This window comes from Lathamus discolor, chromosome 3, assembly GCF_037157495.1.
Source record: "Lathamus discolor isolate bLatDis1 chromosome 3, bLatDis1.hap1, whole genome shotgun sequence".
Taxonomy (NCBI): domain Eukaryota; kingdom Metazoa; phylum Chordata; class Aves; order Psittaciformes; family Psittacidae; genus Lathamus; species Lathamus discolor.
The window spans coordinates 4,766,720-4,794,568 of NC_088886.1; the positions used below are offsets into that span (position 1 = coordinate 4,766,720).

Genomic DNA, 27,849 nt, shown 5'->3' on the forward strand with positions numbered 1-27,849 from the left:
TGACGTGTTTCTATACAAAACCAAACCCAAGGGCTATTAATGCCCATCTGCCCCAGAGCCATAGAAGAGCCTTTGATTACAGCACTACTACATAACCTCTTTTAATGAGCAAATCTAAACCCAGCACTGCCAGCAGGAATTTTTCAAGGTACCCAAGGCATCTTTTTCCTTAGGAGATCTTCTAAGAAAGCATTTGTATTCATTTGGCAAATAGAAAAGGAGCACATTTTATAATTGACTGTGCCCAAAACAATAGCTGGTTCTGTCTGCAAACACCCCAGTCTGAATTCAAAGTGCAGTCAACATGTGAGTCAGTCGGCAAGCGGTAGTAGAGTTTGGCTGGCTCACAGCCCGAGATCTAATATAGCACCGTCCTGCCCCAGCGGTTATCTTTAAAGCTGAGGTCTTGCAGAGAAGAGCACACCAGACACACTCCACCTTCCCACCTCCATGTTTTGGCTAGATGGGAGGGTTGGTTAGCTTGTGTATAAGCTCTCCTTTTTATCTCCAGACAAACAAACTGAAACCCTCCAGAAGGTTGTTCTCACAACACCCAGCCAGTCGCCATCCCTACTTTTACTTTGCTGTCCCATCTTATCACCCATTTTTTAAGAAGCCCCCAGTGATCTGCACCTTGTGGCTCCTATTTCCAAGCAAACCTTGCCCCTTCACTGCAATGAGAAATGTTTAACACACTGCTCCTGAAGTGCTTGTGGGGGAAAGCTCTTTCCAGCACAACTTCAGTCAGTGACTGTAAGGAGGGCAGTTGGATACATCGACTCCCAAATTTTGATCTTGGAAAAGTCACACAAGCCTTCAGTACCTCAGTTTCACATATATTTCATGGGAATCAATAGCAACACTAGATTAACATCAAACACTTAGGGAAATCTAGCCAATGTCGGACCCAGCTGAAGGAAAAACACTTTGTGCTTCACAACTCAGCTGATCCTAAGAACTGAGCCAATTCCTGCTGCTGAGGATCTGTCCTTTTATTTAAAGACAGCAAGCTGAGAGAAGAGATGAATAGCAGAGACTCAAATGGCTCATGGAGCTTTTCGCTTGTAGGTCACCAATCAGAACCTCGGCGAGGTCAGTGTTTGCAAGTTCTCGTGGCATGCAAGCTTTTTATAGTGTCCTTTGCAAAGGGGATTTATTGGTTTCAGATTAATTTCTATTGCATGCAGTTTTCACAACATGAAACCCTCCATTGTTACAGCTCACTCCCCGTTAACCCTTTGCAAAGCTACAACAAGAGAAACTGCTACCGCCACCTGAACAGCTCGCCTCTTAAATTTATACTTGAAGGAGTGTTCTAACTGTGAACTGAGCCTGGGTGACCTCAAAGAGCCTTTCCTAGCCTTGGGTAGAGGCACAGCCATGAGAGAGAAGTTGTACTGCAGCTGTACATACTGTTCCTCGCTCATGCATAAATTGGGAAAGGCAGAGCCCAGCTCTGCAGGCTTGTTCTTTACTCCCCACAGGGACCCTGCAGCCCTCGCTGGGTCTGCTCATGGAGAAAGATAAGTGTGTGTGCTGGCAGCAGCACAGGCCTATTCTTTGCAGAAAGTACTTTCTGAAAGGAAAAACAAAACAGAAGAAGCAAAAATGAACAACTCTATCATTATCCAATGTGTTGAGATCTCAGCAGAGATCATTTCAAAGATCCATATTGTTTACAGCAGCTGATGAGTCTAACAAGTGCTGAAGCTGTGCTCTCGCTTAAAGTGCTAACATATTTACAGTTTCAATCCTGTCCTTAGCACTTATCTGTCATTTCAAATGAATGCTCCTTTTGTACCAGCTAATTACTTGCACCAATATTCCCCTAGCTCCAAATCCCAGATTTGTTTCGCTTTTCCATTAGCAGCAATTTTGTACTTTGGAAATTGCTTAATATGGCAAATCCGAAACAAAAAAGCTAGGTTTTGCTCAAAGGTATTTCTTTGCCTGTGGCAAGTCTAGAATGGGAGGAGGGGAATTAACTTATTTTTATCTGATGAAAGTCTTATTTTTACTATACAACTTTTCTAAGCACACTTACCCATTGTTCTGCTCTGGTGTGGTTATTGGTATTAGAATAATTTGTGAAGATCTATATAAACCCAGGCTGGATTAGCAAGAGATCCAACTAATTTCTTATGCTCCACAATCTTTATTCTCCCTACATAATACAATTCTCTCTATATAATACATGAAAAATGTGGTAGGGCCCTATCCTGCCCCCTCCTCTTCCAACAAACAGTAGGACCATGTGCAACAGGGAAGCTGTCAGTCATTTCATTTTTACAGGAGTAGAAGGAATGTGGCCATTGGACAACTCAGTAACTTAATTTAAAAAAATACAACCCAGACATGCAAGGAAAAGGATACACTTCTGTCCAGGAGGCCTTATCCTGTGGAATGTTTTACATTACAGTCATCGAGTTACTGACCTGTCACAAACCACTTTCAGATGCAAATCACAAAATGCTCAGCAATGCAAGGCGCATCTGTTGTTCCTGCTAATTCTGATCCCACTGCAGTCAAAAAAGCAGAACATCTGATTTTCAGCAGTCTCCAGCAAATGCCTACAACTCCAGTTTAGAAGGCTCCATACACGAGCAAAAAGAGTGCCCAGTCTCTCAGCTGCGTTAGATACAGCGTTAGACGTCTGAAGCTACAAGCCTGTGAATGAAAACACTGATCCTGAATTAGCCTCTGTTGTTCCTAAGGGATTGCCAATACAAACCGTGAGTGAATTTGTGCTTTAAGGGATGTGGTCTCCTATTCCTGCCCAAATATTTTCTAAAAACAGGAATTCTGCATATGAAAGTGTATTTCATTGTAACTGTATAACACAAGCTTTAAAAGTGATGAATGCTGTAAATATTAAACATTGATGTAAAGTTCAGTTGTAGTCATGTCATACTGCACAGGCCAGCTTTCATATTATATACATGGCAATGCAAATTACCACACATCATAAACTGGCTTCAGTTCTAAAGTCAGATGTTGTTTTTTCCCATTCAGAAGTCAAAAGACATTCCAGTTATGTGCAACTGAGTTGTCAGTCTCCTGGCCTTTCCACTCTGACTTATTTTAGTCCACCAGAGCAACACTATTGGCATCAGCAGAGATTTTTCTTGCACTTTGTGTTCTATCTCCTTTACCATAACTATAAAAGCAGCTTCTGAGGTACTCAGACATCACTAGATCTGCTTCACAAACCAGCTGGATGAAGAACAAAGTTAAACAACTTGCCCAAAGTCACAGACAGAGGCAGTGGCAAAGCTGGGAATAAACTCCTGTTCTCAGGTTAGGTAACATACACTGTTTTCTCAATGCAAAATTCTGCTTTTATTGATACCAAAGTAAACTCAGAAGAACTCAATACTGCAGCAGTTTATGTTAGATTTGAACCAGTACCGCTGATGACAGAATGTGTCCCATTACCAGGCTGCTAATAAGAACTACATTGGCAAATAAGGCTTTTTTTTCCCCTCTATCACTAAGAAATACTACACTACATTTTATGTGGTATTTGTTTGATCTGTAAAGCCAGGCAATCTAGCTCTTATCTCAAGAACATTAAACAAGCCTGCAGATTTGAGGTGCCTAACAGTTCTGGACATTCCTATCTGTTCATACTTGAGGAGTTACAATAGGAACAGGCATGTTGCTAAACAAAGAAAAGCCCTTCTTCCTTAACCCTTACGGCTAATGCTATGGGAAAAATACAGCATGCATGGGTGGAAGGGGTGCAGAACTCCCTCCAACCCTAAATCCTGCTGCTGTGCTGCAGATATAAGGTAGTATCTATCCACAGTAGGTTTTCCTCCTTTCTGAACCCACAATCTAAACAACCACAAACGCCGTCATTGGGAGAAATGGAGGAGTTACAAAACATAGCCAAAAATGTGGATAAGAGACCAAGCAGGCAGACAAGTTCAAAGGCAGCAAAATGAAACGCTCCTGTGAAACGGATCCCGTGTAATTAGCCACTAGAGGGAACACGAGTCCTGCTGCTTCATTAAGGTGCAGTCACTTCTAACAGTGGGGTGCTGAGCACCTTCCCTGCAAGTTCTGGAGTGGGACAAAGCTTTCCTGACCTTTGTGTTTCACTTTCCTCTTTCAGGTCTGTATAGGCCTTGGCACAAGCAGTGAACAAGACTCGAAGAATGCATACACCTTTCCTATCTTCTAGCGGCAATTAGCTAGTTTTGCACCAGAAGTATTTAAGCAAAAACCTGGGAGCAGAAAGGAGGCGATGAAGGAAAGGGAGAGGCCCAAGAAAAGAAAAATGGCAGAAGAGGTAAGGCTGTGTTTTTCAGGAGCATACACTGTGGTCTTGGCTCTTTTGAAGCAGAAGGGAAGAACCACCACATGCAGCTCTAATGCAAACTATGTGAGAAAGGTGGAGTGATGCTCTGCTGGTATTGGACTGAATTAGTGGTTGGGAGGTATGGCAAGAGACCTGCTTGAGAAAAATGAATGAGGCAAAAAGGAAAAGCCCCTCTCAGGCCACTTCATCTCTGCTGCTGCTGCTGAGGACACAGACCTATTCAACAGCATGGCTAGGGCTGAATCACAGACAAACAATCTTTTCTATTACCATAAAAATGACAAATAAGTAATAGTTACAGCCTGTAAACACAAGACTCAAATTAAATAGAGTTCTAAGTGGTACACTGTAACTGGAAGCAGGATCCTACTCCTATTAGAGCCAGCTCAGCCTAAAGAGTATCAGATGTTACTCAGGCCTTAGAAGGCCTGAGACATAAACTATGTATGTAAGAGAAAAAGAAGTCAAATGACTCATGACAGAGTTTGTTCTAATATAAATGACTTCTACGGGCTCTTCGCTCTTAAAGACTTGCCATTTTCAGATCCTGAACAGCTAACCTAGGCAGCTGGCTTCCTTAGCCAGTGTCCTTCGTTTTGTGTATAAAACGCTAGCATTTACAAACTCATATTCCTCTGGCTGAGGAAGGGCAGTTTATTTTAGCACTGTGATCAGTGCCATCATAAATCTTTCCTCTTCCAGCCCAAGAACACCAGCACAGACCCATCCGTGCTGTACCCATAAAACCAGAGGATGCACATCAATAGTTTCCTGAAGTTTTATAAGCCTTGAGAGTGGACCTGAGGGATCAGCACTGAATGAGACACCAACGATCCCTTCCTCTTTGGTTATTGTTATGTAGGACACAGGTAAGGAACTGAGACGTGGAAAGATTAGAGAAAGAGAGAGGAACAAAAGAAGGGGAAGGGGCAAGGAAAAGGTAAGAAGGAAGGGCAAAAGGAAGGGAAGAAGGAAAGAGAAGAACAGGAAAATCAACAGATGAGATATGAAGTGGAAAACCAAACCAAAACAAACAAGAGAGGCACAAACAATAAGGTGGCAAGAATACAAGAGGGAAGAATAAACAGCAACAGAGTGGGATTAGGGAGAGAGAAATGGTGGGGATACTGGGGATCTAGTGCCAAAAAAGAAAAGCCCCATTCTCCTCCACACCTATCTTCTTTGTCACGTTTCCTTTATCCACTTCCCATGCCTGATTCTCCTCTGGGATGAGTGGAAATTCCATGTCCAGAAAGCTGGAAGTTTGGCATTTTGTGTCTTATGGCAAGTGTGCTGGCTATACAGTGCTTCCCCAGGGGCAAAGTTACACAAAGCAAATGGAAAGCAAAGCTTGCTTAGTCTGCCTTTCATGCAATGCAGGAATCATCCCTTAGATGGAACTATTGCAAAATTAAACAACCTTACAACCACAACCAGTAAATAATGAGTAATGTGCTTGTATACACAAAGCTTTTATACCAGCCAGTCGAAGAAAGTGAGGATAGCTCATCACAAGAAGACCCCATTTATCAGAAGGGCTTCAAACAGCTTAGCATCTTTAGGGCCATTACTCATCTCTTTCACCTAAGCTAAGTGCCAGCTTCCAACACAGAGGCTAACACGTGTCCAGTTTATCTGCTGTAAGGCACTTAAGCACTGCTTCCCTCAGCCTAGGGTAAAGATATAGGATTCAGTGCCTGAACTACTTCACAGAAATGAGTGATTTTGTGACAACAGATAGGAAGACATTAGTCTGGGAAAATTAGGCAAAAATCAAGCCTTACCACACATTCTGAAAGCAAAGGAGTCTGATACATGGCTACTAGCCTCAGCAATATTTTGCTGAATACGTCCAAGGTGCTTAACTCAGTTCTGAGCTGTCAAGGCTCACCAAAGAAGGAACCTTCCAAATGCAACACATTATCATCTTCCACCCCACGGTTTTGGGAAGAAAGGTTGGGTTGGGTGACAGTACAGCCCTCTCCATGTATTATTGACATGCAGATACTCTTAAGAGTTAACAATTGCTGATTAGAAGTTGGTTTATTTTCCAGAGTGTTTTCCCTTGGAGGGTCCCCTGTGCTTCCAAAAGCTCCAAAAGAGGTGCCACGGTTAGATCTAACCACTCCTCAGTCTGCTTAGCAAGGAGTGCATTGCCACATCACTTTACTCCATCCCTTGACAAAACAATGTGCTCCCATCAGCGCTTCCAGGCTCACGCTCCTCCCTAAGATTTCTAGCTGGTAAAGGACTATCTGGAAGCTGTGCAGAAACCGGCAACACAGAGCAGGTGCTCACACAAACAGGCCCCACATGGGTCAAAATGTATTTGTGTACCCAAGGCTAGTAATGCTCCAGGGAAAGCAGCCCCTAGGAGTGCTACACATTGCGTACACCCCCTATGAGTTATTCTTAGCTGAAAACTGCACTTGCAAAAGCAGACAATCCAACTCAGTTGTGCTGCTTATACACGTTTACAAGGCACAGCAAGATATGGGCCCAGCGGTTCTCATTATTTGTGGTGTACTGGTGTTTTTCAGTCCTCATCTGGAGGAGTATCTTTGTACAAAAATTTGCAGCTTCTGCTTTTCCATGCCCACTTGGTGGTTTGCCTTTCCTCAAAAGTGACAATTATGGGCTCACTAATCATTATGTGGACACTTGTCCCAATAAAACCAGAACACAGGCCTGATGCGATTTCATGTGGATTCTCTCTGCACGTCACTGTCCAATTTCTAGCACTGAACTGTGCCTCAGAAATGTTTAAGCACTGTGGGTGTGAAAAGTTGCTTCAAAACAAGACAGCAAACCAGGGGTAGGAAAGGTTGTTATACATCTACATTTAAGAAGCCAGGGAAACAAGAACCTGTGGCTTAGCTGAACAAAGAAAGGAGAATAAGGGTTAGAAGCTGGATTCCAATGCCAAGGATGAGGATTGCCAGTATGCTAATAAAGCAACTGCCTTCTATTGCTAACAAGACAAATAAAGGTTATGGGATATCCCCTCTACTATTTCAGATCCATGATTACATGAGCAAAATAAAGAAAAATGTCTTTACGGTTAACCACAATAAAATGAAACGTATTGAAAACACCCAGACAGCAAACACTAGTCTTGTTAAACAACACAGACAGGGCAAATTTTGAGAAGCAAACCCCTCTTAGACCTCTTTAGGAGAAAGGGCAACACAATATATGAAGTTATAAAACTTCTTCAACTATAGGGTGGCAAAAGTATGTTCTAGGGGTGGGAACTACTGGCATCAAATCCCACAACGAAGTGATCTTAATGTCTGTGAAAAAATTTACTGTGAAAAACCCTCCAGCATTTCAGACAGCTAATGCTGTGACTCTACATGCTTGTGCTCTGCCACAGAACACTCTGATCCTCTGGGCTGACATAGCAAGAGTGCAAATCCCAGATGGAAAATTAATCTCACAATGTAGCCAGATTGAGTTTCCAATTCTCCAGTGCATAACTTGAAGGTTGCTCTGCTCAGCTGCTGAAGAGGTGAGGCCAGAGAGACTTTAACTTATGTGACATCCCGAACATCATTTAAGCAAGACGTGCTCTGAAAAGGACCTTACTGGCTCCTGACAGTTACAAAGGATCCACGGTATCCTGCTTTGTACTCATCCTTCCTATAAAATATTGCTATCCTACTTTTCCCTGTTTAAATGGCCTGGACAGAAGGGGAGTCTCAAGGTCCAAATGACTTCAGCTATGTCTCTGAGTTTGTGGGTAAAATCTGTCCTTAAAATAGAAAGGCGATGGATCACAGTACATCTTAAAGAAAGTATCCATCTATTATGAAGACACATTTATGGTTTCCTCATATTTATGGTTTTCCTCAAGAACAGACAGGGCCAACAAGCTAGAAAAGCTGTAAAGCTGTGATATTATTAAACTGATCTTATTCTTAGTCTGCTTGAAAAGAACAAAATAAACTAATTGTACCTCGCCTTAGACAAACCCCACTGTGGTCATTTCATGGTTGGTTACAAGAATCTGCAGCAGCACAACCTGAACTATTCTAGGCTGCGTATTTCTCCTGCTTGCCAGGTCTTGGGCTTACCGACAGATGAGAAGAATACCATTGGTTTAGTGAGAGTCTCGACTTTGCAGATTAACAAAACACTTAAATCTTCTTCTTTGCCAACATCAGCTGATGTGAGTTTATTAAAAGCTAAAAGACATGACAATATATGTGTTAAGCCTACAGACAAAGGAGATTATGTTTATGTACATATGGTTGCTTCTAACAGGGTAATCGGGTGTGTGCACGCAAGATAGAGAACTCAGGTGAGGTCAGCGGAGCTCTGCCAATGTGCAAAGCCAGCTACACCTTCAGCATAAAGACAGAGGATTAAATAGATTTCTTTCATCATTTGAGCAGCTGAGAGGTCTTCATTACCTCTTCAGTCCAGCCTTGTAAATGTGAAAAATAAGTCATAAAATCTTTAGCACCACTCTCAGACAGAAATAATAAACTGGAAAGCCACACTGGTATCCCAAAGACACAGTGCCCTGTCTCCTTCCACTGATGTCCAAATAAAAGGCCATGTTTCATTCCATTTCATTAGTGTGGCATTTCCTTAAACCACCTACTTCTCTAAAAGTAAGATGGCCACAACTCTAAGTACTGGATTTCTGAGATTATAATAATAATGCCTCCAACGTTAGCACTTCTGTGCCAAATACTCAGCTATTATAAATGGGGAGTTCTGTTATGGCCAATCTATTACACTGAGTTGCTGCAGCTGCCTTTCCTTGTCATTAAAGAGTTACCGAGAAATTCCAAATCTGAACATTTGTGGACTGGATGACATTTAAAATGGAGCATGCTAAGTTTCCACAAAAGGCCAGCACTTAACAAAAGACACCGCCTTTGTATCCTATTACCTACAGCATCCTCGACTGGTTTCTGAATGGGTAATAACACGACCCAATTGCAAGAGCTCTAATAGCCTTTATCATTTCAAGATGTGTCATCTGCCAATGAGCTGTGTGTCAGATTCCTGTTTGGGCTCAGATCCAGTAAAGTACTTCAGGACATGGGCAGTCCTGCTTATCTTCAGCTGAGCTCCTTGCCTACTTGAAAGTGAGATGATGTACCTAAGTGCTTGATTGGATCAGGGCACTGAAGTAAACTGGTGTCACTCCTCTGAAATCCTGGAGCAATGCTGATTTACATTAACTGAGAATTCTGGATTATGATTATGGACTAAGATCATCTGTCATTTCAGTAGCTATATGACCTGCTACAACAAACTTTGACATTTTCTCAGACAAGTTTTTACCTGTAATAATTTCAAGTGATATAAACCAACTACAAATCATGTAATGTGACAACGAACCAAACACTATTGTGCAGCACGTACTGATCTGATAATACATCAAATGTATGACAACATATAGCACTAGACATTGCACTCCAACAAGAACATTTAACAGCAGCAGAGCTATTTCTCTCAACTCCAATATAAAAGGCAGCCAGCGGGATGATATCAAATGATGGCAGCTCTGCTTCTCATAAAAGGACCTTGGGGACTCCAAGGAGATTTGTGTATCTGCACTTCAACAGCATAGCAATGTGGAAATGTTAAAGTTAGTAAAGCAAACAGTCCTCAAATGAGAAGGGCAACAGATGTCAACCAGTATCACATGTCAGTAAACAGCAACAAGACAGAGGGTACTTTTCTTAGCACTTTTGTGAAAGCATCGTGCTATCAGCTCCAGCCACATCTCAGCTGTTTGACTCTCTATGTGTGATTTAACTCCCACCAAGAGAGGATCTCCAACCACATGGAAACACTGCCCACTGAAGTCAGCTGAAAGAAAGTAGAAATGCTTCTGTATATTTATTGTGGCTTGAAAAATGGAAAAAATTAAAGAATCCCACTCTCAACCTGATTGAAAGCTCGTTCTGTGCTTGGCAGAGACAGACAAGCGTTTATATTTTTCAGCTTTAATACAGAAGGATCATCCTTAGGGCAAAAGAGTAGTTGTGATTCATCTGCTTTTTACCCTTACTGCAGAAACTTCTGACAGTAAGGCCAAAATATGCTAACTAAAAAGGCACTCTTTGTACCATAAACACTAGGCCACAAGGAACTGGACAGTGGCCATCAAATCACTGCCTTTTAATTTTTCTCTCTCATCTATATTTCTCTAAAGATTTCTGGTAAGAAGGCAGCTGACTCTATACAAAAGCCAGAGGCATTGCCAGTATCTTGGTGGTTTCGTGCATGCCATTTTGAATCTAGCTTTATTACACAAGGGGAAAAAAAACTCAGCTTTCAATTAAGCAAAGATGTATTTCAGTGTGAAAACACCAAGGAAAGAGGTAAAGGGATAGAGTTCTTGTACTGCTGAGCCACTACTTTGAGTCCAGCATGGCTGGCTGTGAATATACTCCACAGCCATCGAACATCTTAGCTGCTTATGTGGAAAACAGATTGGTTTTCAGCAAGCAGTAAAGTCCACATCACAAACAGCCCATGACATCCCCTAATAGCTTTGCTGCCAGGCATGAGGGAGAGAACAAGAAATGAATGGACTGTGAGGATTCAGCTATTTTCACCACTAGAATACTGTCTCTAACAGACAGATACAGAAACTGTGCACTGAAATATACAGTATTTTATGGAGCATGGGTCTTGTCAATGAGGCTGATCATATACAATCCAGGAAGGAACTGTTTGAAAACTCACTTAGATAAGAGGCCATTCCCAGCCAATAACCTTGCCCAAGGCTAGTCTCCACTAAACCTTGGGCTCAAAATCTACATGTACAGATTTGGAGCTTTTGAAGAAAGGAAGGCAAGATCACAGCATTGCAACACACTCCTTGGGGACAGCATGGTGCCTAACAACAACCATCTCCTTCCTCTGCCTTTCCAAAATCCTCTGATTAAGGCAACAGGAGGAAAAAAACCCTATCCCAACAGGAAGGCCTTTACTAAAAGGTGCATTAATTGGGTAAGGCAAGCCAACGAAATGATTAATTTGCTGCTCTCCTTCACTACGATGTTTACACAAGTTGATTATAGCACTTAATTACTAATTCAGCCTCCTCAAAACCAAGAGTGCTTTACATTTTTAATGAGACGAGGGAAGGCAACATTCCCTAACTCAACCGGGAGAAGTTGTTTTATTTCCTCTTTTGATTTCCCAAGTTATTACCATTTCTAAGGAAAAAACTATCCCCTCCCTGATCTTTCACTCAGTTCTTGCTTTTGAAAATATGGAAATGAACAAGACACTCGTATTCATTTCAATCCAGGACCTGACAGGTAATGCTTTGGAAGAGGAACACAGGATCACACCATCCACTGAAGCATGTCCATTGAAATAAGTGGAACAGAATTACACCAGAGACTGCCTGATCCAGAAAGGGGAATAGCCTCATCCCTTCCAGTTCTGTCAGCAAAACTGTTGAATGCGCCCCAGTACAATTTATGGGTGTTCTTACGAAATGTTGTCTATCCACAACTGCCAGTTGGTCCATGACCAAGGTTGTGGACTAACTGTTGTGTTCTTTACATTCACGGTAGTCTGTAACATTTTCATTGTTGAGAGCTGAATACACTGCAGATTGCACGGTCTTCCTGGCTGATCCTTTTAAAACCTGGGTTATCAGTCGGTTTCGTTACTTGATTTTCTCCTTTTTGGCAAACCACCCAACAACTTCCTTAGACAACTGAGAGGAGATGTCCATTACCTTAAAAGCATAACCAAGCAGTGCACAAAAAAATCTCTGAGTTCCTTCAGTACAGTGAATCATTTCCTTTGCACCATCACAACTTCAACTCCTTTCGGCAATATGTATCTCCCTCATAGTTACGGACTCTGTGCCTGTTATCCTGAACATGAGCCAGGAGACCATGATCCACACAGCTTCTAGGGCAGCTTCCAGGGATGTGAAGTGTACCTAAGGGGTATTTCACTCGCTCAACTGCTACTGCTGCTAAATAATTCAGCTAATCCGCATTAGGTAATTACCTAACACCTCTTTCTATAGAATCCAGCTCATTTTTAGGTACCTTCAATCTGCTCCACAAAAACAATTAAAAAGCTTCCCCCCCTCATCTTTTTGCAGGATATACCCCTAAATTGCATAGCAACCAAAACTAACTGAGACAAGGCTACACCTACCTTAAAAGCCAATTTTATATCAGAAAACTCTTGTAACTATGTAGACTGTAAGTTCTACTTCAGTGTTTCACACCAAAAATGATCACAGAAAGTTAACAGTATAATGTGTTCTAGTAAATCATACAAGGTTTCTTCTCTTCCACACTGGACAGTAACAATGACCCACATTAAGATAGCAAACCTAAAATAAATCTGGTTTCATACAGGTAATTTTATTAATTGCTTTAATATGCAATTAAGGAGTAGTCAGTGGGCTGCAGGATTTTATAAGGTAATAATGCTGTTCCCTGGTGTAGGGCTTTGTCCCAAAGAGTAGGCTATCCATCAAAAAAAGAGCTGGATGGCTGCCAAATCAAACAGCACCTTCTTCCCATTTTCAATTATGTACCAGTGAGGCAGAGTAACGAGGATATACTGGAAACTTTGACATTTATTTATTGAACATTTTTCCTGAGAAGGAATTGCTGGCTCGCGAAACCGGAAACTATATTTTTACTAGAGAAACAATCGCATGGAAAACCAGGATCCTGCTGCTCAGCATGAAAGGAATGGCTAGAACCAATCAATTGACCTATCGAAGCCAGCAATGTTAAGGTGATTTCATTCTCTGCAGCATGTATGTCAAGAAACCAAATCCCTATAATACAGTATATATTTCAAAAAGCCTTATGTCATTCTGCTTTACAACGCAGTGTCTTCTGTGACCCAGCCAGGCTGTTACACTCACCAGCACAGCAATCGAGATGCAACAAAGCCCCTTAAAAGGTGTAACATTTGTAGATGCAAATTAAAAGATAACCCAAACTGCAAGAAGAAATCCAGACTTTCTCGCCTTTCCATTGATTCTAGAGACTAAACCAGACCTTGGAATGGAGATGAACTCACCACACTGAATGTTCTTTTTGCTTTTTGGATAGAGCAATTGTTTTAATTCAGTTTTATCACAGAGGAGAAAACTGCAAGGAAAGTAAATGAAGAGGAAAATAGGGAAGTCAACATTCTTTGAAGCAACAACATATGGTGACCAGGCATGAGAGATGGAGGTTATAAATCTTGCCTTGATAGAAATACCTAAAGATGAAATTGCAGCTTCAAGGGGCTTGAGCTTTTAAACCCACACTAGAATCCTGAAAATTAACCTGTGTGTACCAAAGCCAGGTTTTTGGTACCTTTTTGCCATAACCTTCATTTCCAATGCTTCTTTGAGAATTTTGGTACTAATACAGATATAGCCAATAGAAAGCATGAAAACCTTTGCTCCATGAATCACTCAAAATATGAATAACAAGATGAAAAAATTAACAATTAGAACAAAATGCTGCATCCTGCAAACAGTCACTGCTGTAGTACAGAAAGAGAAAAAAGGCAGGAGGTACATTGATGCTTGTTTCTTTGCGAGTAGAAACTTATTTAGGGATACCAAAGAATGGAGGAAAAGTTCTTTACTGGTTCCAGCCACTATGACCAACTGCCCAAGAAAGTGAAGGCTGAGAATCCTGTTGTCTCACAAACACTTCTGATGAGGTTCATCATACAATGATATGTAGGCAAGCAAGCCAAATCCTGGTGATGGAACGCCACAGGAGTAAGCATCAGGACAATACAGCAGTATGAGAGCAACAGAAATCCCCACAGCCACATACTTTACCCCTAAGGAAATATGATCCAATTCCAATGCATTTCTTAATTGTTAAGCTAAATAAAGCCTAACTCTAATTATTATATAAGGTTACCACAGAGCTGGGTCTTCCCTAGATGACCCATAAAGTTGGGTCTTCCTCTATTGAAAAGCAATGTCCTGGTAGATTTTGAGGACCTTGTCCATGTGCCCAAATTTCTGAGTGAAGAGCAGACTGGAACATTGTCTCTGACTTGGTTGCCCCATGCCCCAAACCCCTACTCTGACAGAATGCACAAGCAGGTCAACTCTACCATGTAATTCATGTTACCTCCCGAAGGCATCACATTTAGCATGTGGACCAGCTCACCCTGAAGCATCACTCACTGTGCACATTACTACATAGCACACATGCACCTACTTCCATACGAGATTGCCTTGCAGTTGAGTTCCCTGCTGTTGCTTTTCAGAAGTGGGTTTCACGTGTCTGTTCAGCAACCAGTCCCTTTGTCCTTTCAGCAGAGCATGTTAAAGCTCAACTAAGATTATCAAAAGTGATTGGGAGGGATCCTGGCTTTGGGTGCTATTTCCGAGCTGTCTTAAAGATACTTGAGTATTAGAAAATGGAGATCAGCCAACCCATGGAAACCAGACAGCTATGAAGCATTTTGATTTAACATTGAGCAGAAATGACCAAAAATCATTCTGAGAAATGTGACCAATCACTGGGACAAATACAGTAAAAATTCCCTTCAAACAACCATAGACATAAGGGAAGAGGTTATTGGTAAAAAAACCCCACAATTTTCTCCTTTACTATTAGACTGAGCAAACAAAGAGCTTTGGACGGCACAATAATTAAGCACAAACCATCTATTAGAGGATAGGTAATAACCTCTATTATTTCCAAACTACAATAATGCTGAATGCTTGCAGCAGCACCTCTAAGAGAGGTTTGGTTTGGAGGATATGTTAGCAGAAAAATAAATTAAAGAGAAGGCCATTGAACTGCAGTGCTACATATGCATTTATGCCTCCCCCCCCCCCAAAAGCCATGCATTCACTTTCTTGTTTCTTGATCCCATGTAGCTGAATTTTTTATTTTTACATAATCTAACCTATTTTCTGCATGATACAACTGATATTGCCATAGGGGGAACCTCTCTCATGACAATCGTCTGAACACACACTAAGCTAAAACACTTTAGTGGGTGGTTTTTTCACACTGCCAGATGTGTTGTGGCATCCTGGATAGGATTCAGGGCCTCACCTGGCTCCCAGTGATCACCACAGGCAGTACTATGGAAAGAAACATGCTACGAATGCCCAGTGGGATGTATAATAGCAGTAGTTTCCAGACTACTTCCCCCTGTTCTGTTTCAGAGACATCCCAGGGAAGCCCATGGGCTTGACCTGTAACTCAGTGAAACAAAAGGAAACTCTCCTGCTGACTAGCAAAACCTTTGGAACCAGACCTTACACAAATAGCTGCTGAAGCACTGAAAAAGGCAGAGACTGCATTTGGAAAACCAGACTCCTTATGGAGTGCTGAGGCACTGGATTGCAATTTGTACTTATTCTTTTTATTTATGTAGTGGTATTAACTTACTTGATTCAATCAGGAATGGGAAGGGAGTAGAAAAAGTCATGCAGTCCAGCTCCCTATAGTCACAAGTAAGCCCTTAGGGGAAGTTTACTGCAGGAAGACCTTCCTAACCTGTACTTACGACAACCCAAACCCCATTCTGATAACCAAAGAGGCAGGTACATCCTGACATATCTTAGCAGTAAACGGGCAAAAACTTTTCAAATTAAAAAGTCTGTGAGAAGGCTGGTTCAAAGGATCCAGTTTCACTGAACAAGATTTCTCACTGAGTGTGCTTTGCAGACTGACATATATTTACATGTATGTATGTATAAAATATACGTATCTGTTCTGACATCGTTGGATATGCTTCTGAGACACTGCTATACAGAAGGGCAGAGTTAAAAACTGAAGGGAATGAACACACCAGAATTCTATAAAAACACATCACAGAAAATGTCACAGCATTAGATTTTTCTAATGGCTGTGAAGGCAGACAATAAAATCAGGTTTGAGATGTTCAGTTATTGCATAGTAGTGGAAAACATTTTAAACTTGGAATGAAAGGACTCTGTATTTGAAGGCAGAAGATTAACAGAGAGTAAGAATTAAATATGAAGTCCTGTCATCAAAAGTTGCTATTGAAATTCCATTTATCAAAACAAGTTTTCCTTGCAAGCAGGAAAATTATTAACTACAGCTATACATATACTGCATTATATATTTGTTGCAATGGGATTAATTTTAATGGCAAAATTCCCATGAAAGGAAACTGTTCTTCCTGCTAACCTAAGCAGCACTGTAGAATATTCACATTTGGAAATTTCACATTTGGAACAATGTCAAACAAGGCTCAGACCCTCAGCTTCTGTTGAGCTGCTCATTGACTCCAGTGGAACTGCACCAATTGAACAAGGTTGAGAAGCTGATCTCCCTATTTAGAAAATACATTCAGATAAGTGTTTTGTGCACAATTTCATCTACAAGTAACTGTGTTATAGAGAAAATTGTATCCAGGGACCATCCTGACAAATAACTGTGTCCAGCTGAATGCTGTGTACTGTTTAGTGTCCCTGTGTAGCACGAGGAGAAGACATGTCTCATTCTAGGGCAATTACTAGATGGGAAAACAGACTGGATATTGGGCATTCAGACCCTTCCTTGGGTTTGCCTATCCTATTGTTGTCTATATAAATGCAGCTAAGTCATGATCTGGCTGATCCACTGAACATAAAAGCCTTACTGCTACTTCTGCAACTGTTAATGGATTGAAATAACATGAATAAACATGAAGTTCCAGTCTCATTATTAACTCTGCATTCACCATGGACAAGATGAAGTATAGGCGTGTCATTTTTTACTGCATAAATAGTGCTATGTTGTTTCTTAGGTTTAACGTCCCTCAGCATGAAGAAAGGAAAGTAGGACAAATATAACCAAGATGAAAGTGTGACCTTGCAGGATCAGAGCTCTGCCAAATTTCCTTTTTGTCTGAAAATCTGCATGGCCTAACTTCATACACAGCAGCTTTTACCTGCATGTCCCTACAGTTAAAAGACAAATGAACCTCCAACACACCTAAATAACATACAGAGTTAAAAAGAGGGTAGAGAGAAAGCGATGTTGGCTCCTGTCCGGCTGTGCAGAAGGTACAAACTTTTCCACTTGAATTAAAGTCTGTGCATGGTGCCAAATGTCAAAGTGAAAAACACACTAAAACTGGGGGGAAAAAATAATAATCAGGTACTGCATACCTGTATAGATGCAAAATCCCCAGAAGCACAGGCTCCAAGAATAGCAGCACCCACCAAAACAGACTCCACTTCTTTGGACAGGACAACAGGCTTGCCTGTACAAGAAAAAGCCAGGCCTCTGTTAGGAAGAATACAGCAGTAATATACTAACAGCACAGTAAGTAATTAAAGCAAAGACAAATTAAAAAGGAATCAAAAGGACTTGAAAACCATGTTCACATCCTCCATTTGGAGCTACAGTCCATGTAGATTAATGTAAACCTCTGCTCTGGGGTTCCAGGCTCCAAGAAAAATGCACAATTTAAATACAGCAATTTCAGCAAAATACTAACGCAGAACATGAAGCATACAAAGAACAATCCCCCGGATCTTTGACATTAGCTATTTATCTCAGAGGGCTTGGTATAAACCTGTTTACTCACACCCTCCAAACCCACGTGCCTATTAAAAACAGAGCTCGAGGGGAAAACAGGGTGGTATTCTGTTTGTTTCTTTTGCAAGGAACAAAAAAACCAGATTGTTTCTGTTTGTTTTCTATATATATAGCCAAGAAAGGCAGCCTGGTTTTGCTGGAAGCCATGAAAATATGACGAGTGAACTCTCACAAGCTATGTATTAAATAATAAGAGAAATCTTGTCTCCCAAATTGTGCTGGAAAACAAGATTAAAACACTGGGAAAACAAACAAACAAACTCAATATATATTCTGAAGTACCATTAAAAATTATAGTTTCATCGCCCATGGGTACTATATCACAAACACACTTCCCTTTGGTTCACACAATGCTTTCTAAGCCCTGCATTACTGGTGTAAAAACAGCAGGAAAAAGCCTAATCAAATAAAAACCATTTCTTTTTTAATGACCTTTCATAATTCTCCTTAGAAAGCTATACCAATAGCAGAAGTCTAAATACTTTTCTAGCTGTACTTTAGATGCTTATTCTCACTAAGCCAAAAAATGTAACATTCCTCCAGTGTTTGGCATGTGTCTGAATTTCCATTAGAGACAACTTCACGCAGTGAATGAGGATGTAAACACAGTGATGGGGTGAGTGAATAGCCTTAATGATATTATGCCCCTAAAAATGCTGCTCCTGAGAGCCAGCTCTAAGATTAGAAGGAGCTGAAATCTGGAGGAAGATCTAAAGTGGGCCACAACCAACTTCTGCAGAGGAAAAGGCACATCACACTTTTCAAAATGAGAAGTAAATTTATTAATACAAGAAACAATTATTGATAAAAAGCATATTCACTTGGCACCCCAAGCATTCAGGTATATGATGCTAACTTTGAAGTGTTCCACCAGTGTAAAGCTCTTTACAACCATCTTTCAGTGAGGGACATAAAGGTGCTGTGAGGGTCTTCATGCCTTTTCTTCCTACAGTTAGCACAGGCAAAGCGATGGGGAAAGAAAGTGGATATGGAGAGACCTTGTTATTTGATTGCTGGAATGACTATTAACAGTCATTACAGCACCCCTTCCATTTTTGTGACGGAACAAATCCACCTTAAAAACACGAGTGGAGAATCAGTCACCTGCGCATTCCTCCAGTTCAGACAGAGCACAGCTCAGGACTTGGGTCAGCTTGGAAGAGAACAATCTAAAATTGAAGCTAAGAGCTCCATGGCTGGCTGCCAGGCATTGAGGCAGTAAGCAATTTCCAGCATGCTCTAAAATTTGCTGCACATTTCCTGCATCATCAGAATGAATACAGGATTCTTACCGGGCAAACAAAAAGATCAAGATACTTTTTAAGTGCCCTGCGAAATGATCTATTGGATGTCTGCATGGCTGAGTCATGGGCATTTGCTGCTAACAATAATATATTCAGATTTTTTTCTTTTGGGGGAAGAATGGGGGATTGATCCTGGAATGTTAGTTATTTTATCTGATAGGCTCTAATGAGTTCAACATAACCAAGAGCATTTCAGTTAGATGAACTCTGACATCCCTTGTCAGTCACTGATTTTACAAATGGGGGAGAACTCCAGACTGCAAAAAGGCCTTTTTGTACTGAATTGTACTTGGCCATTAGTTACAGTCGAAGAACTTCTGATTACATTTTAATCAGAATACCTTTTCACAGATCTTTTATTTCACACATCGTGAACCAGCATCCCAGCTCGACACGTAGCTGAAATTCACCTAAAACGGTTGAGTTCCGCAGGGAAAGGCACACACTTGACAACATTATTTTTCACAAACCCGAAGTGTCACTTTGATCACAATGCATTTAGTGAATTTTAAGGTCAATAGGCATTATGCTTTTTGCTTCTCCATTTCTGTTTTCATCTCAGGTAAGTACATAAAGCATATTTTAATCTTCCCTCCTGCATCAAGGTTATAAAGTGTGGTTTGATGTTAGGACAAGTCAGATCTCCAGCCCTAATGCTCCAAATCTGAGCCTTCAACTTTATTCATGACAGCTCAAGTGGTCTGAATTTGACATATACCCAAAGCATACATCATTCAAAGTTGCTTTGAAGTCCTTTACACTAAATTTTGTTATTTTTTCCACATTTTTAAAACTATATTCAACTGACTCCCAGGTGTGCTGAGATGTCCAACACACACAGGCTTAAGGGAGACCAAGCCTGAGACTTCTTGTGATGACCCACATACCCAGACCTTCCATCCATCAGTTATTCTACAAAACCAAACGCAGCACCATGCAGGAGCAAAAATCCAGGAATTGTGGCCTAACCCCTATTAGTAATAGACATGGAAGCAATTTGGAAAAGAATTGTTCTACAGAATGGATACAATGCCCAGCATGAGCAGGAACTGTCAGAACTCCAAAAGAATTCAAATAGGATGAAGCTAATGGAGGCTTTAATAAAACACAACTTACGCAAAACATGCTTACAAAATGTAATGGGCATTAGTCTCAACTAAAATCCTGAAATATGACTGAATGGAATCATTTCTATAGAAAATTTCAGATCACCTTTTATAAATCTGATTGTGAAAAGCATTTCAGTGCACACTTCTTGGCCAACCAGCTAAATACACTTCTATATAAAGAGAGTCTTTATTTTTCCAAAGACAAAGTATTTAGCCACCTAAAATAGTTTACACTCCTTTTCCTCTAACTTACCAGTAATGTCAGCATGCATCTGCACAAAGAGAGGGTTCTTGCTCAGCCCACCGCACAGGAACAGCGTGTTGATATGATGCCCTGCAGCCTGCATAGTTTCCAAAATATGTCTTGTTCCTAACTTCAAAAAGGGGGAAAAAACACAAAAAGAAACCAGATGAGCACAGGAGAGCAGCCACGGGAACAGATCTTAAAGCTCAATTTGCTATAAAGAATGATACTATTAACTGCCCCTACCAGTAATCAGGGGATTGCGAACAGGACTGCAAGGCTATGTAATCTGCCTAGCTTCCAGCCAGGAACAGGCATTGAGATTAAGGAGAAAAACGAAACGGATGGCACAAAGAACTGGGAAATACACGGGCACAGCACATTGTGGGAAACATCCTCGGGCTGACTGAAGGAGTGGAGACTTAGCAGTACACAGTAACATGGGGAAATGGGGCTTGCAGGAAGTACTGACAAAGCTGAAGCCTTTGGATTTATAAGGGATTACGAGAAGGGCTGATGAGAAGACAGAGGAATAGGCACCAGGAAGAACTGATGGCAGTGATAAGCAGCTGTTTTGACCAAGCAAAGCTGAGTTGGGAAAACATTTCCAGATCCAAAACTAAAACCTGCCTGGCAAAGACATCCCCACCAAAACCTTCTATTTACTTGGGATAACTGTATCTGAAAATAACTTTCGGTAAAAAGATTCTGAGTCTGAGGCCAAATAAGAAAACAGAACAAAAAAAGGAGCAAATAAAACCTTGCGTTTTCTGTCTTTTCAGCAAAAAAGGAAAACCTGAGGAATTTTGTCTTGGCTTAACTATTTCTCTTGGCCTTTGCCCTATGCAAAATAAAATGTTCCATTTTATGTCTGGATTAATTGAAACATCTAAAATGTAGGCATATTTTTAAACTTCTCATTTACAGTCCCCATTCTGAGAAACCCAAATTAGAGCAGCTCCGTGTTCCGCTCTGTGAATGATGAAAGCAAATGCTTCACCATTTTAAACCAATCTTTCCTCTTTCTGTTTGCTTTGCTTGCCTCCAACTACTCACCCAAGTCAACCTTCTCCCCCTTTCCTCTTGCAAGAACATTTTCCATTTCTTTGACAAACTGTTTGTCCAAAACTAATTCCCAGCTCTTTATAATACCTTCGAAGTTAATTCTGAAGCTCAGACTTGACAACATGCCAAATTCCAGCCAAACTTTTGCCCAAGCTGACTCTTTGTAGGGAGGTTCCCTACAAAACATGATCTGCTCAAAGTCTTCATCAGCTGTCACGTAAGTTTTCTTTATGCTATGCTGCAGGTTCATTACAAGGTCTGCAGCCTGCAATAAACCCCTCTTCAAATAAAACTACTGGAAATTGAAGCGAGCAGAGTTCCATCAGACTGGAGACATTCACTATGAATGACTGGCACCATTCTGGAGAGGCCTTCAAATATGTTTTGGTTTCTCAGGCAAGCGGTTAGGAGGAACTTTAGCAGCCGCAACAGCAGCTGACTAAATCCATCACTTCCCTATGGACACAGCGGGCTAATTTCCAAATCACACAGCCACCATTTTAATTATGGAAAAATAACCTGCTCCAAAAAGAGCCCGTCTCCTCCGAATGGGCCTGACAGCCACAATTATATCTCTGATCGTGTTCTCATCCGTCTTAACTGTTGCATCGCGTTTGGCAATGAATGGTTAAAAGGATATTCTCTTCCCCTGCTTCTGAAATTCAAATTTATTAACAACTTCTCTCCCAACACACACACGTCAAAGACCCTTAGAAAGAACACGCTGTGAAAATGATTTTGTGTTTACCTGCCTGGAAAATTGTATTCACATCGCAAGTTAAATTAAAGCCAGACTTATTTCACTGTGGGTGGGGGGAAACTAATTTAATCCTGGATTGGAGAAAATGCAAATCGAGGGGCTTCAAATGCAAATGTTATATAAAAAGAAAAAAGCTTCTCCTGCTGAAAAGAAAACCAGAGATTAACATTCTGTGGGCAGGCCCGAGCCTTTTACAGCACTTCTGCTTAGGTTTGAGTTTTATCTTGCACCCATTGAAGACATTTAATGGTACAGGATTGGGGCTGTCCCGAACTAGAACTGTTTCCATCCACAAAAGTGAAGCTAAAATTGGGAGTGACAGAGTATAGGAGGAAAATGGAATTTCCCAGGTATTATATTAGCAATGAGTAAATATATTGAGTCCAACCAGAGCCTACTCTGTCTACTTTTTAGTTACTGTTTCAATAGTGCTTTAGGAAAAATGAACTTCCATTAACTTAAAGGAAACCTCTTACACTAAATCTCGCCATCAGCACAATCAGCTGTCAAAAAGATGCTGAATATAGTGTTCAACAAAGTAGCTGTGTTTCACAATGAAATCGGAGTTGTATCATAGTGAGATAATAGGTGACTTTCCCAGGATTTCCAGCAGGGAACGTTTCCACTTCGTTAGCACGATATAATAACGGAGGCACCTGTTCCACACTGGAAAGCTTCTTTCAGGGGCAGTATCAGTCCCTGGCATTGTTTAAACTCTCCTAGACATTCTTATTGAAATGGTGGGATTATACTGAAGCATCAGGTATAACCAAGCCACATTCATCTTCAAAAGGATCCAAACTCACAACAATGAATTCCAGGCCGGGGTGAAGTTATTTGCTGAAGAGGGAGGGTTAACACATAAGATGTACAATCCACAGGGAATTTACAGCAGCCGCCCACCCTCTCTATCCCAGATGGCTGACCCAGCCTAGCAAAGTTGCTGTTTAACCAGTAGAGGAGTTTGGAAGTTTCCCAACTGAACAGTTTTGTCAGGAAAACTCCCAATACATCAAACTGTCAATGGTCTGCAAAAACACCTCAAATTCTACAGACTTAGGGAAAAAAAAAAAAAAGAAGAAATCACAAAAAGGATGTCAAAGAAATGTGGATTTCAGTCACCAAATCCCTGGGGATAGCACACCCCACTGAAAATACCCTGCGCCAGGTTTCAAAACAACTTCTTTGACCCAGGTTTTCACTTCCAAATAGAAGTTCTTGTGAACTGGAAATCCTGGGTCTGAGAGAAAATTAGGGCAGAAACAAAAGTGTTCCAACAAAATTACCCATCTCTGCATGTTATCCAGGACATTTCATACAGTCTCCTTGTCTCAATCCAGAATGCTTCATACAGTCTCCTTGTCTGCCTTTACAGAAACACACCACAGGCTGGAAACATTGCACGGGAGACATGTGCCCACCTTGCAGCAGGGAAACCAGGGAGCAATGAGATTTGGTCTGTTCGGTCTGTAGCCTTATGGACCAAATCACAGCCTCACTCTGACTCGCTGTGGTATGGAGTTGTGACTCATCTAACAGGCAAGCAGGGGAAATCCATGGATTTGGGAACATGGGATTTGAAGCTGAGGCATTTTAGGGGAGCACAAGTTCCTTCATACAATTATCAAAGGTATTTCTTCCCCCACTCTCTTAGATTTCCTCTAGCAGCCCATGATGGTAACACTGCCCCATGCAGTACCAGCCTCTTCCCTCACATCTTCAGTACAGGCAAAAGCTCCATTTACAAAATTGCCATAAGAAAACTTTTTAGGGGACATTATCCTACATTTGGGATTAGTCATCAATGTGGGTAAATAACATCTTGCTCCTTTAAGAAGCCCATTAAGTGAATTCATCTATTATTAGAAATCTGTTTAGCAGAAGGGAATGATCAGTCTGCCACAGAACATGAGACAATTCATTTATTCTTTTATGCACTTAAAATGGCTTACAGCAATGGCTTGAATCGTGGCCAAGTAGATAAGGGCAAGTTCATCCAGACCCTGAGACAATGTTAGTCCAACAACCTGTGCAAAGATCAAAGAGACAATGTACAAATCCAGCCAAAGTAAAAACTCTGTTATTTGCTGTGGTTTCTTGTTGTAACAAGTTTTAAGTGCTAATTCTAAGCCTTACTTTGGTGAGCTGTACACATAATGTTATGTTAAACATGTTATTCCAGATCTGGGGAAGAAACACATATATTGTTCTTGCTCTTGCAAAGAAATAAAGAACAAACATCATATTGTATGGGATTAGAGCCAGATTAACTCTGACAGGTTTATGTTGTGACTCAGATATTGCTCGTGAATGTATTTAAAGTAATAATATGAAAATGCTATTACATAAAAATAACTTTTTAAAAGCATTTCTCCCCCTCCCTTCCAAGCACCCTAACACTGAAACACGATTAATAATTAAAGACTGTATCTGAACCTCCTTTACTCTGACATAAATCAATAGTGCACTGTAGTTACTCTGGATTCGTATCAGCATAGGCAAGATCTGAATGCAGCCATAACTGCGGCAGTAAAAATTGTGGCTATTACCAGTATTTGCATACAGCAATCACACCAATGGAATTCCAATCCTGCTGTGGCATATAATTCTTTCATAAAATAATACAGGTATTATTAGGACCCCAAAATATATAAACCATCCATTTTTTTAATGTTTCCCTTGCTCATGATTCAAAACGTGTTGTAGTTCTTACACCTACCCTTTTCCTATCTCAGCCTCCAATACAGCAGGTTTTGGTGCTGGTGAGTCGCTCGAGATGCTGACTTCAAGGACAATATGCCATTTTGAAGTACATGTTTTCATTAATCACCAGGTATTTTAATACTAGCAAATTACACCCTTATGATATTCTTCTATGACAGTTCTGCACAGTAACATCCTGGCTTGTAACCTGCCCAATCTGCCACCGTGAAGTTCAGTGAAGAGAAACATCCAACATCTCAAGAGGGGCTAAAAATCTCCCCAGCAGAGATTCTCTGGTGAGCTTCCAAAGGCTGCTCTTTCTGCCCCCCGACTGCAATGCTCTGAAAATGTCTTTGCGCAAAACACAATATTTCAATCCCTTTCAGTTCCACAAGCAGCAAGCTTAAAACCACAACTCAGAATCAGATCGGGTTTAGCTCTGAATAAAGATGTATGAAGCACCGCAGTTGCATTATTTCCCATCACAAGAGCATCTATGCCCATTTTTAACAATAAGCAGAGGAGTTTTCCAGTGTATGTTGAAATTTACTCCCCCACAACTCTAATACAGCACATTTACTGAATATTTGTGTTTAAATCAAGCAGTCTCTCCTCAGAATATTTCATTCCTTTTCCAGATAGACAAATTCATTGCAAAATGCAGTAGGCAGGTGAATTAACAACAGCAACACTGCTAGTCAGTGCTCTGAAATGTGATTCCTAGGAAAGATACAGAGACACACACAACACTCCTTATATTGTTAGAAAAGAAATGTGGTTGTAGTGATATCTCAGCTACAAGGATCTACGATTTTCTACTGAAACATTAGAAATGCAGCAAGAAACCCAAATCCTATGGGATAGTTTAAATAGCTAAAGGAGGAGTATGCACCTTCCAAACTTTTTTTTTTCCCTTTTTCCCCCAGTGTTGACCCTTTTGCAAAGACAAGCTGTTTCTTACCATGCCCTTTAGTGTCAGATCTGTTAAGGGAGATCTGTTACCATGGAAATCTGGCCAAACATGTAAATCAACAGTGAGGAAACCCACAGGCAAAGATTTCTTAATCAAATCCAGGTGACTGTTCAAGTATGTATATATACTGTGAGCACTGGAAGAAAAAACAAGTTGGAAAAGAATGGGGGGGTTATTCATCAAACATAAAGCATTGGTACCACATCAAATGTAGAAACCCCATCAAAGAACAGCAAATCCCAGATCTAAAACAAAAAGGGGGACAGGCAGAACCAACGGCTTGTGGAGCCCATGGCACTGCAGAGTGGGGGCAGTGGGGACGTCTATCTGCACATCCCTTCAACAGGCCATCCCAATTCCTTGGTTTCTCAGGAGGAGGGGAGATAACGACAGTTTGTGATCCTGAGCTTGTACATTGACTCCTACAGGTCACTAAATGAGCCAGAGCTGTTTGATATTTTGGGGGCTGGTGATGCTTGTCTTCAGCAGATGCTGACACTGTGAAAGAGAAAGCTGAGAGAGAGGAGTCAGGAGGATCCCAGACATGGAATGATGAAAATGAAAAATGAAAATCAAATTCCTTTGCAAATGTTTAGCAATTGCTCTGATTAATCAATAGCACTGGACTTAGAGCTTTCCTTTTTTAAACCATAATTATTTCAGTGTGTGTTATGATTACAACGCAGCACTAAGGGTGGAGGACAGAAAGCAAGTGGCTGCTATTTTAGGGAGGAGCCGAACATGGACCTAAATATGATTGTATCTAAGTGCAGATGCTACACCCAACGCCACAATATGCAACAGACTTTTTCCTGGACCCAGAGTAATCTTAGGATTAATGGTGAATTCTTCAGTGCTTTGGCTTGCAGTGACTCCAGTGACATTCCATTTTAAAAATGTTGCAATTATGCTCAGAATATTTTTCCAAACCCTCCTACTATCATAAACAGATTCCTATATATTCTTCAACTCCTTGGAAATCTCCAAGAAGGGCATTTAATTCTAGACATGTGGGTCAGTAAGAGCATCTAACCCTAATTACAATTGATTAGTCATTGTCTCATCCACTGTAGACCCAAACAGCGATATTCATTTAGCCTCTACATGTATATTCAATCATGCACTAATGAGATCCCTAAGGGAATTTGGCATATGCTTTACTAGTTTGACTTCTGACCTGCTAGCAGCTGTATATTTATACTTTGCATTCAAGCATTGAGCTGCATGTTTTTTCAATTATACCTTACCATGTGTACGCTATCAGAGGATATCATTCAAAATGAAGTACACTTGGAAGACATTAAAATAACTAATTTACATCATTATTCACATACTTTAAAATGTACTTTATGTGTCTTCCTGGACCTGAATTATGATAATTTTGTAGGTCACAATCATTTTTCCCTCCCTGTTGTAAAGTGGTCCTGTTTTCTACATCCCTAAGGACGGCACTATAAGGAGTGCATGCTAAGGACAAAGTCATTTTGTTTCCAGTCTAAACCATGCCTTGACTATAGGGAGGAAAAGAAAGGAGAGCTTCACTCAACCACAGACCCACCAGGCATCCCAGCTTCTATCTGATAGCCATCCTGCTTGATTACCCTCGCGAGGATTAGCCATTCGTGCAGCTCTGGCAGAACACAAGGGCTGTACAAAAGAGGCTGAAGTTCAGCCAAATAGGCTTAAGACTCACATAATCTTGGAATTACACTTTTTTCACACTTTTTTTCTGCCCTCTACATATAGATATGGATTCAGGGCACTACGTTTGGGCTGAGTGACTGGTAAAAGCCTTCAAACACTCTCCAGTTCCAGTTTCT

At 40.9% G+C, this 27,849-nt stretch overlaps 1 protein-coding gene across 13 annotated transcripts in view; it reads right to left on the bottom strand.

Annotated features, from left to right (window-relative positions):
* FGGY (FGGY carbohydrate kinase domain containing) overlaps positions 1–27,849 on the bottom strand; it is a 331,539-nt gene that overhangs the window by 12,338 nt on the left and 291,352 nt on the right. For 11 of the 13 annotated variants that reach the window (XM_065673210.1, XM_065673212.1, XM_065673211.1 and 8 more), the window contains 4 exons: positions 26,018–26,165; positions 24,306–24,380; positions 20,538–20,658; positions 17,439–17,533 (listed from right to left, as the gene is read on the bottom strand). In XM_065673210.1, the coding sequence (XP_065529282.1) occupies positions 17,439–17,533; positions 20,538–20,658; positions 24,306–24,380; positions 26,018–26,165 (439 nt within the window). Of the gene's footprint in view, positions 1–17,438; positions 17,534–20,537; positions 20,659–24,305; positions 24,381–26,017; positions 26,166–27,849 lie in introns of those variants that run through there. The other 2 variants (XM_065673220.1, XM_065673214.1) reach the window with 2 other exon arrangements.